At 37.9% G+C, this 11256-nt stretch overlaps 1 protein-coding gene across 1 annotated transcript; it reads left to right on the plus strand.

The window, feature by feature from the left end:
- Positions 1 to 3657: 3657 nt before the first annotated feature.
- LOC133236555 (putative olfactory receptor 2W6) lies at positions 3658 to 4869 on the plus strand. The gene has a single exon (XM_061398644.1). It carries the CDS (start codon positions 3771 to 3773, stop codon positions 4740 to 4742), a length of 972 nt encoding a protein of 323 aa, XP_061254628.1. The 5' UTR covers positions 3658 to 3770; the 3' UTR covers positions 4743 to 4869.
- The last annotated feature ends 6387 nt before the right edge of the window (positions 4870 to 11256 follow it).

Genomic DNA, 11256 nt, shown 5'->3' on the forward strand with positions numbered 1-11256 from the left:
TTCGCTGCTATCTCCAACAGAAGACATGGAGTAGAAAACAGATCCCAGGTAGCACAGATGTTAGATCTCAGTCTAACATGAAAGCAAATATGTGACAGATACGTGAGATAAAAATAAACCCTAATATACTAATTCCCTCTCAGGAATGAAGATTATATTAAAAATCAACAAGAGCAGTTAGTGAAAATTTTAACTTAGTAAATGTTCTCTATGCTGAGCATCTTACTAAACAGTTTATATGTAATATATCATTTAATTATCCTCACAAACCATTCTATGAAGCAGATGCTCTAGAATAACTATTCTGCAGATGAGGAAACTTTGGCTTAAAGAAGATAATTAGTTTGCTACATTCCACACAGTGAGAAGGTAGCTAAAGGGTGTTCTAATACCATAACTGATGGTCTGACTGAGTTGGGGGTATTAACTACTTTTATATTGTATTTTTCTGCTTTGTCTTTGCATGGTTACAGCAATGTACCATCGTACTTTACAGTTATAAAAGATCCATTTAAGATCTTTTTTAATAAAATTTTAGACAACTATGAAATGTTATGTATCTAGTTTTATCTCCATATCATTGTGTACGTTCAAATTATGTTTAAATATGTCTGGTTCATTTGTCTTAGATTTCACTGAAGAAAGTAAAATGTAAAGTTATGCTACATTATTAGAAACTGAAGTTCATACTCTGAAAAATGAAAGTGAGTTTTAATTAAAATATAGCATGCCTCTTTTAACATCTATCTCATCTCATGTTCTAAGACTCCTTTTCACATCATATTGCCTTTTAAATTTAAAATGATATCTAAATTTTGAGACTTCAAGGCTTAAACCAAAATATTAAAAAGCATACAATAAAGCCTTATACTTGGGTTCACAAGATTAAATTACATAAAGTATAACTCCTGTCTTCACAGCACTTCTAACAAGGGGCCTTATATAATCCAAAGCTTAAATGAAGACTGTAATGTTTTCCACCTGCTAAAACTAGTTAAAATATTTTACAAACATTTTGTAAATCATAGACTGTCACTATTCTCTTCAACAGTGTAGCACACCTGGTGCACTGTGTTTACTTCTAAACTCACTATTCTGAGGCATTTGATAAACCATGGTGCATCCAATGGATTGCAACCAAAAGAGCACAGTAATTAAAGATCGTTCAGTGACTTATGCACTTGGTCTGGGAACATAAATGTAAGTGTATACTTAATAATAGATTCTAATATTAAAAGAGACTTAAAAGACATATAAAAATTCTTAATGAACCAAATTAAACAATAGTGTCTACAGATGCACATTTGAGTAATTAAACTAGTAAAATACAAGGAGGTGGTTACTATAAACATCAAGATAATGCATACTTTCAAGGACAGAGAAGGGTTATGACTGGAATGAGGCACAAAGAGAAGCTCCCAGGGTGGCTGTCAGCATTCTGTTTTTTGACCTCTGTGTCAGTTACAAAAATATTCACCTTAGCTGACCTAGCTTTTATTTTTCTTTCTGTATATACGGTTTCTTTAATAATAAAACTACCTTTATAAAGCTATGTTCAATTGACTTATTCTGTATTTATTTCCAGAAAAAAGAAAAAGAGCCAGTGCCTGGATGTTACAAAAGGCACCTTTGAGCTCAACGTAAGAAGTAGGTAAGAGACACTGATTTAAAGGAAAGAGGCTGCTTCATGTGCAAATGACTTTCCTGTTACTGAATTTATGAAAATAGGAGTGGAAGTGAATCTTCCTGTGAAAGGATTTTCTGTGCAGGATAGAAGGCTGGATTCATGGTGCCCGAGGTTCATTTCAACTCTAAAATTCTGTGGCCTTTTGATTCCCAAAACTATCTCAACCTGAAGTGGTCAAAAAAAGCCAAGTGCATTCTGTAATCAAGTCATTTTGGAAATCAAGTCCTCTCCTCCTTCTGAAGCTTATTGGTTCAATCTGTACACTGTATTTGAAAGTAATTTTGTGTACATAAGTATGATTGTGCACTTAAAAAATCATGCCAAAAAAATATTTAAGCATTCCAGTTTAGTTGTAGACCACATGGTGAATCACCAGCATGAAAAAGGAAATGAAGGATAAATAGAGTAACAATGATTTGGGGGCAGGTGAATATAGCTTTTCATTTATAGAATTAGACGAGAACGAAGGCTTTAGGCCTTCATTGGAAATCCTTCCACAGAAGGATTCACTTCCAAGTGTCTTCACAAATATTAACCTTCACAATATCCCTTCACATAACACATAGAGAACCTAGTAGACAGACTGGTTAAATAAATTGCCCAAGGACACATTGCTTCTGAGTGGTGAAGCTGGAATTTGATCCCAAGCACTCTGAGTCAAGAACTTGTGCTCTTAAGCAATCAGCTTAACTTAGTCTGACATCTACAGCATAGAAACTGGACACTCATAATTAAATTACATTTCCATTTTATTGAGAAAAACTACACCTCTATTTCATACTACTTAATAATAACAGTTCTTTCATCATGATTATAATATATAATGTTCTAACTAAAATGCTTATAAAAATGATATACTGTAGGTAATTTATCTTTACCTTATCTTACTATAACTGTAACAAATAGGTTGTTATTCTATGACCCAAAGACACTATAAATGCAAAGTATACATTTAGGTCTGAAGTTCATGGCTACAGATTATATACATTAAAGAATTCATAAACTAACTCAGTAATTAGACATTCCATCTGTTTAATGATATGATACCGTATCCAGACAAAGACTGATATAATTGTATCCCTTATCTATATTCTTTTAGAGTTGAAATTAGGTGATAGTTTTACCTATAGAGTTCCAAAGCAACCAGAGGATAAGCTCATGTAATTAGTAAATTCCATGGGGAAAAACAACTCATTGATTGTTTAATAAACTTCTTGTTTCAATTAACTGCCTTGTTAATTTTGCTGAAGGGACAGGTAAATAGGAGCTAATGCAGATTGCTACCATGTGTATGTGGGGACCAAAGCCTTCTGGAATTAGTTCAACTTTTAACTCTGCAACAAATCAATAAGACTGCTGAGATGGTGTAATAAGATTCATAAAGGTGTTCAAAGAAATCTATAGCATCTGTACACGTAAAGGTTAATTAAAAAGTATTTTTCCTGGCACCAAAAACACATTGCACAAAATAAAGGGCAGGATAGTGAAGAACATCAAAATTAATACAAGAACAACAGTGCAATGTTGAAAAGCAGGAAAAAGGGGAGGAGGATGCTGGTTGTGATGATTATTATTATGATTATAAAGGTTGAGATATAGACATTTGGAAGTGAATATGGAAACTAATTGTTAGCAAATGGTACAGCTTACCCCAGGAAAATGTCATTTAACTTTTACCTTAAGCTCAACAGCTTTGTAAGAAAAATATTGTGTGACTCAGTGGTCAAAAATTATTTTTAGAAGCATTCTGGGGAATTCCCTAGAAATCCAGTGGTTAGGATCCACGTTTTAACTCTCGGGGTCCCAGGCTCAATCCCTGGTCAAGGAACTAAGATACCTGAAGCCACATGGCATGGCAAATAAAAAATAAATAAATAAAACCACTATGGATATAATGAAATAGGTAGAGATTTTGGAAAATGAACACAGCAGATATGTTAAGAGGTGTTCCAAAATGGGAGAAAGCATGCAAATAAGTGACCTTTGGATATTCATGACAAACTTCAGAGGTTTTTAGTTCTACCTAAGGCTGACACTATTTTTTCTTCCCATTGTATAGCTTCCTAGTTTCTCAAAAGGAGCAATGGGAACCAGCAATGGAAGTTCCACAACAGACTTCATCCTTCTGGGCTTTTCTGGTCGGCCCCAATTGGAACACATCATCTCTGTGGTTGTCTTCATCTTCTATATTATAACACTGGTAGGAAACACAACGATCATTCTTGTATCTTACCTAGACACCCAGCTCCATACGCCCATGTATTTCTTCTTATCCAATTTGTCTTTTGTGGACCTCTGTTACACAACTAGCATTATCCCCCAGATGCTGGTAAATCTATGGGGTCCAAAAAAGTCTATTACATATGGAGGGTGTGTGCTCCAGTTCTTCTTTGCCCTTGACATGGGAGCCACAGAATGTCTTCTCTTGGCTGTAATGGCTTATGACCGCTATGCTGCTGTCTGTCAACCTCTTCACTACACAGTAATAATGCACCCTGAGCTTTGCCAGAAGATGGTGTTGACTGCCTGGTTAGGTGGTCTTGGCAGTGCCTTAATTCTTTGCTCTTTGACTTTGAAGTTGCCAAGATGTGGGCACCGGGAGGTGGATAACTTTTTCTGTGAGATGCCAGCATTGATCAAGATGGCTTGTGTCTATTCAAAAGTAATTGAAGTTGTTGTCTTTGCTCTTGGAGTAGTATTTCTTCTGGTACCTCTGTCACTAATTCTCATCTCATATGGAGTCATCACTCAAGCTGTCATGAGAATCAAGTCAGCAGCAAGGTGGCAAAAGATCCTTAATACATGTGGTTCCCACCTCACAGTAGTATCTCTGTTTTATGGAACACTCATTTATATGTACATGAAGCCACATACTAGTACCTTGCAAGATGAGGGGAAATTCCTTACTCTCTTTTACACAATTGTCACACCCAGCCTTAACCCTCTGATATACACTTTAAGAAACAAAGATGTAAAGAGTGCAATAAAGAGAATATTGTGGATTAAAAAAAATGGTCAGCAAAGTCATGAATTAAGTGGAAAAATCAGAGTGTAGAGAGTTAAAGAAATAATATTGACCTTTCCCAACAGAAGATCAATCAATATATTTATTTAAAGAGCACTTCTTGAGTGTTTACCATGTACCAAGAATTGTACTAGGTACTGACTGTAAATAAATAGGAAGCAGGGATAAATGATAAGGAGACAGATAAATAAATATACATAAATAAAATGTAATTCATATATTTAAAAGCTTCAAGATTAATCAGGGACTACAGATAAATAAATAATTATGAAATGTGGGAAGTATAGCAATGTACAAAAGATTGAGGAAATATTATTCATAAGCATCTATTATAGATAAGATTGTACTGATTTTTTTCTTCCCAGACATATCACTTATATTAGAAATAACACTCTTTCATCCACCTGATTTTTCCAGAGGAGACTTTGTGGTGAAGACTAACAGCTCACCAACACCCATTCCACCTTCTGCCTCAAGTTTTAAAAGACCAGAGGGCTACTACGCTGGGGCTTCCCTGGTGGCTCAGTGGTAGAGAATCCACCTGCCAATGCAGGAGACACAAGTTGGATCCCCGGGTTGGGAAGATCCCATGGAGAAGGAAATGGCAACCCACTCCAGTATCCTTGCCTTGGAAATCCCATGGACAGAAAGTCTGGTGGGCTACAGTCCATGGGGTCACAAAGAGTCAGACACAACTTAGCGAATAAACAACAACTACAAGTTGACCATTTATACAGAAGTAACAAAAAGGGCTATTCCTTATTTAACACTATCTGCTTGCACTTTCGCTTTATAATGTTCTTTCTTTTCTTGAATTATAGTGGTCAATTAAGTTCAGTCACTCAGTCGTGCCCGACCAATTGTGACCCCATGGACTGCTGCTCATCAAGCTTCCCTGTCCATCACCAACTCGCAGTAGTAGATGGTAATTTGGGGGGAAGGTTTTGATGCTCTTCCTTGACAAAACAAAAATTTAGTAATCATATGTTTAATCTCATTTTTACTTTGTTTTACTAGTAAGTACATTCAAAATCTGGGAATCTCTATGCTGGAGAATAAATTAAACTTCTCTACAAGTTGATAATTTAAGAGATTGAAAATCATCTCTGCAAATGAAAGAGTCTTCACATCTACAGTGCCACTGCTATGTCATTTCAAGTGCAAATGAATCCACCATCTGTCTGAAGGATCAAATATTTGGGAAAAACTGACATTAGACTATTTCTCACCTGTACTTCCAGTTCTGTTAAACAAAGGCAAACCTTTGTTAGGAAAAGCAATTCCTTTGTGAGAAAGAATATTAGCTACTTGACATTTGTCAGAAACATCAGATACTTTTTGAAGAAGACACTAATTATTACCACTACTCTGTAAAAATATAGATTTTTCTTTGGAGTTGAGGATTTAAGAGAATTTATAATTTTTTTAAGATACAGTAGTATCATCAAAGGAAATAACATCAAAGAATAACATAACTTTAACATATCTTTATCTAATATTTTAAGTGCACATTCACAGTAGCCACATGAAAATGATGGGTTTTAAGTTCTTGTGCGCCAACCAAAATATCAAAGAAAGGATTCCATCCTTGCTGTCCTGCTGGTAAGAAACATTTCATGAAATTAAATATGGCCCATTAGTTTTCTTCATTGTCATTATTTTGCAATTTATTCATCAGCCCCCAATAGCAATATTAACAGAACGTTGTCTCCATTTTGCACTGCCTTTCCCCCAGAACGATCTCCAAACCTGAAATTCCAAAAATGAGTTTATATCAGTTCGCTTACCCGACCAGGAAAGGACTGGTATCTAAGTTCACTACTGCCATTTCGGCTTACTGCCACAAGGTGGTGCTATGAAAAATGGTCCTTCAAGATATAAGCCCTGACATTCTATTAAGAGCTAAGAAGGTCACAGCGCTTCTTATAAGGAAACTGACTCTCCCCTTTGCTTTTTCATAACAATTCTGTAGCAGTGAGCCCGGCCTTCAGTCTCCCTTAGTGGCAGATTTTTGTTTCCAGATTTTCCAGTTCGAAATTCACCCATCTTCATCAGACGACCTGCAGCCCATTAACTCTGGCCGAATTTGCTTGGGCATGAGGTTCTTGAGGCCCGGATCACTTTGCTCTCTTTTGCGTTCCGGATCCCCATCTTCATAGGGTCGGACAAATTTTCCTTCATCAACCAATCCTCCAGCCTACACCTAGCTCTCCAGACACACACACACACTTTTATAATTAATCACACTCTTTCCTGAGAAGATGGCAAACTCTACCCACATCCTCTCGATATCCCCAGCATGTCTAATTCATAAATTTGCTGCAAGAATGTGGTGCAACAGGCATTAGGATAAATACAGCAACATCACACAGTGAGAACCAAAAAACAAGATTTATTGGGGAAACACAGGAAACCAAGAGTCAGGAACAAGAGGCAAAGTACTTCCACCCTCTCATAATCTCTCATAATCAGGGAGAGGAGAATCAGTGTCAGGGTCAAGCTGCTCTAGTCCTGACACAACTGTTCTACCTTCTCAAAAGGTAAACTTGAATTCTACTTCTTAGTGAGACATCAAGACTACTTGGTTGCCAGGCAGTCTGGGTTTAGATGACAACTGTTTGAGGAAGGCCAGCTGCCTAGCACCTGAAGACCATGGATGCCTGGAAAGTTGGAGCCTATCCTGTTAGGGTGTATAAGGCTCTTGTTCAGTGGAAAACTGAGTTTAAGTGCACCCCTTCCCTCCAAAAAGAGGGGGAAACCCCAGTTCCAGCTAGCTCCTTTCCTAGGCAACCTAGAGAGAGATCTCAGGATCACTTTTGAGTACTTCTATTCATTGCCACACAGAGGATTAAGAAAAATATTTCACATAGTGTTAGTATAGTCTGTAATTAGTATAGTCTGCAATTAAAGTTCTCAATAAATATTAACTACTGTAATTAGTTCTATTTGACTATTATTCCTTTTATATAAACCATTAGGAATCTCATATGGGAAGATGATCAGAAGCAATTGATGGGGATGGACTTAGTCTTTTTTGACTCCATTAGCAAAAATAAAAAAATATCTAGGAGTACCTCAAACCTCACCCTCAACTCTCTGTGTGTAAATTGGACTTAAACTATACACTAAACCAGATGGACTTAATGTTTACAAAACATTCCATCCAAGAATAGCAGAACACATATTCTTCTCAAATACCCATGAATATTCTCAAGGATAGATCATAAGAACTAATATTGTTAAAATACCCATACTACGACCCAAGGTAAACTACAGATTCAATACAATCCCTATCAAAATTTCAATGGTATTTTTCACAGAAATAGAAGAAACAATTCAACATTTGTGTGGAACCATAATGAACCTAAATAGCCAAACCAATCTTGAAACAACAAACTAGGAGGCACAACACTTCCTGATATTAAACTATACTACAAAGCCATAGTAATCAAAACTGTATGGTATAGGAATTAAAAACAGACACATAGGTCAATGGAACAAGAATAGAAAGCCTAGAAATAAACTCATACATATACAGAGAATTAATTTACAATAAAGGAGCCAAAACCATGCAATGACCAAAGGACAGTCTCTTCAATAAATGATCCTGGAACAACTGGATAGCCACATGCAAACAAATGAAATTAGACTTCTCACAATACTTAACTCAAAGTATTACACCCCTGACAATCATTAACTCAAAGAAGGATTGAAGACTGAAATTTCATGACCTGACCATAAAACTCCTAGAAGAAAATATAGGGGAAAATGAATGGTTGTTTTGGATATGACACCAAAAGCACAGTAAAAAAAAAAAAAATGCAAAGACAACCTATGAAATAGGAGAAAATTTGTAAAATATATATCTACTAAGAAGTTAATATATAAAATATATAAGGAACTCATACACTCAACTGCAAAAAAAAAAAATTATTCAATTTTAAAATAGACTGAGTACCTGAACAGATATTTTTCCAAAGAATATATACAAATGGCCAAAGGTACATGAAAAGATGCCCAACATCACTAGTTACTGCTGCTGCTGCTGCTGCTAAGTCACTTTAGTCGTGTCCGACTCTGTGTGACCCCATAGACAACAGCACACCAGGCTCCCCCATCCCTGGGATTCTCCAGTGGGTTGCCATTTCCTTCTCGAATGCACGAAAGTGAAAAGTGAAAGTGAAGTCACACAGGTGTGTTTGACCCTCAGCGATTCCATGGACTGCAGCCTACCAGGCTCCTCCGTCCATCAGATTTTCCAGGCAGGAGTACTGGAATGGGGTGCCATTGCCTTCTCTGCCACTAGTCACTAGGAGAATGCAAATTAAAACCACAATGAAATATCACCTCATATCTGTCAGAATGGCTATTATTAAAAAGCCAACACAAATAACATGTGAGGGTAAGGATATAGAGGAAACAGGAACCCTGTACACTACTAGTAGCTATGTAAACTGGTATAAACCATTATTTTTAAACATATAAGAGTTCTTCAAACATTAAAAATAAAGGAGGAGCTAAGATGGCAGAGGAGTAGGACAGGGAGAACACTTTCTCCCCCACAAATTCATCAAAAGAACATTTAAACGCCAAGTAAATTCCACAAAACAACTTCTGAATGCTGGCAGAGGACATTAGGCACCCAGAAAAGTAACCCAAGTCTTCAAAAGGATGTAGGAAAAAATATAAAAGACAAAAAAAAGAGACAAAAGAGGGAGGGACGGAGTTCTGTCCCGGGAAGGGAGTCTTAAAAAGAGAGAAGTTTCCAAACACCAGGAAATCTTCTCACTGCCGAATCTGTGCCAAGCCTTGGAAGCACAGAGGGCAACATAACAGGGAGGAAAAATAAATAAACAATTAAAAACCACAGGTTACGAGCCCTACGGTAACTCCCCCAGTGCAGAAGCAGCGCAGACGGCTGCACACGCAACGAGAAAGAGGGGGCTGGGCAGGGAGGCGTGGCGCAGGCTGCATCACTTAGAGTAAGGATCTGGCCTGAATACCCCGAGCGCTATCTGAGCAAAATAATTTGGGCTAGCAAACCAGACTGTGGGATATCTACCACGCGAAAAGCCAGCCCTAACCTAAGACACCGCCAGGCCCGTGCACGGAACAAAGGACTGAACAGAGATAGCCGGCTACAGACCATCCCCCTCCAGTGACAGGCAGCCAGAGCTGGAAGAGGGCATTCGCAGCCCCAGAGAGACATTATCTATAAAACTGTAAGCAGGCTTCTTTGCTAACTAAAACTTGGGGGTCTGGATGGTCAACATCCGCCTGAGAAGGTGCGCCGGTTGTATACCTAGATAACTGAGCGGTGGGGAGGCGATAAGTCGCAGCAGTCGCGCTCGCCAAACACCTCATCACCTGAGCTGCTTGGACCTGGGAAGGGCACAAAACGCAGGCCCAACCGAGTCTGCGCCTCTGAGGACTCCCCGAGTGCCTGCACCTCAGTGGCTTGGACCTGGGAGGTGCAAGCAGCCCAGGGCCGGCCACAGATGGTTCCCGGCGGAGCAGCCTAGAGCCTGAGCAGTGTGGGCAGGGAGGCTACACGCGCCGTGAGCGAGGGCAGACCCAGTGTGGCTGAGGCACTGCAAGCACACGCCAGTGTTATTAGTTTGCAGCATGCCTCCCTCCCCACAGCGCAACTGAACAAGTGAGCCTAAAAAAAAAAAAAAAAAGTGTCCTCCACCGTCCCCTTTGTGTCAGGGCGGAAACCAGACACTGAAGAGACCAGCAAACAGAAGAAGCTATAACAGAGGGAACCGCCTTGGAAGCTACAGGCAATAGATTAAAACCCTGTGGTTAGTACCGACTACATAGGAAGGGGCCTATAGATCTTGAGAAATATAAGTCGGACCAAGGAACTACCTGAAAATGAACTGAACCCACAATATCCACAACAAAACTAGAGAAAGTCCTAGATATATTTTTACTATTTTTACGATCATTCTTTCTTTTTTTTTTTTAATTTTTTAAAGAATTTTAAGTCCTCTATTATTCCTTTAATTTTCACTTTTATAACCTATTACTTAGCAAAAAAAAAGACCCTTTTTTCTTTAAAGCAAACTTCATATATATATACTTTTATAATTTTTTTGACTTTTTTTTCATCTTTTCTTTAATATTGCATTTTTGAAATTCCAAACTCTACTCTAGATTTTTAACTTTAGCTTTTTGGTATTTGTTATCAATTTTCAACCTATATTTTTTTAATATAAATTTGTGACTTTTCTTTTCTCTCTTTCTTTCTCTTCTTTTATATAACATTGTATATCTGAAATTCCAAAATCTACTCTAGATTTTTAATTTATGCTTTTTAGTATTTGCTGCCAATTTTGTACCTTTAAGAACTCAATCTTCAGGACTCATTTTTCACTAGGGAACGAGATTACTGGCTTGACTTCTCTCTCTCCCTCTGGACTCTCCTTTTTCTCCACCAGGTCGCCTGTGTCTCCTCCCTAACCCCTCTCTACTCTACCCAACTCTGTGAATTTCTGTGTGTTCCAGATGGTGGAGACCACTTTGGGAACTGATTACTGTC

The sequence above is a fragment of the Bos javanicus genome, chromosome 23 (assembly GCF_032452875.1).
Source record: "Bos javanicus breed banteng chromosome 23, ARS-OSU_banteng_1.0, whole genome shotgun sequence".
Classification (NCBI taxonomy): domain Eukaryota; kingdom Metazoa; phylum Chordata; class Mammalia; order Artiodactyla; family Bovidae; genus Bos; species Bos javanicus.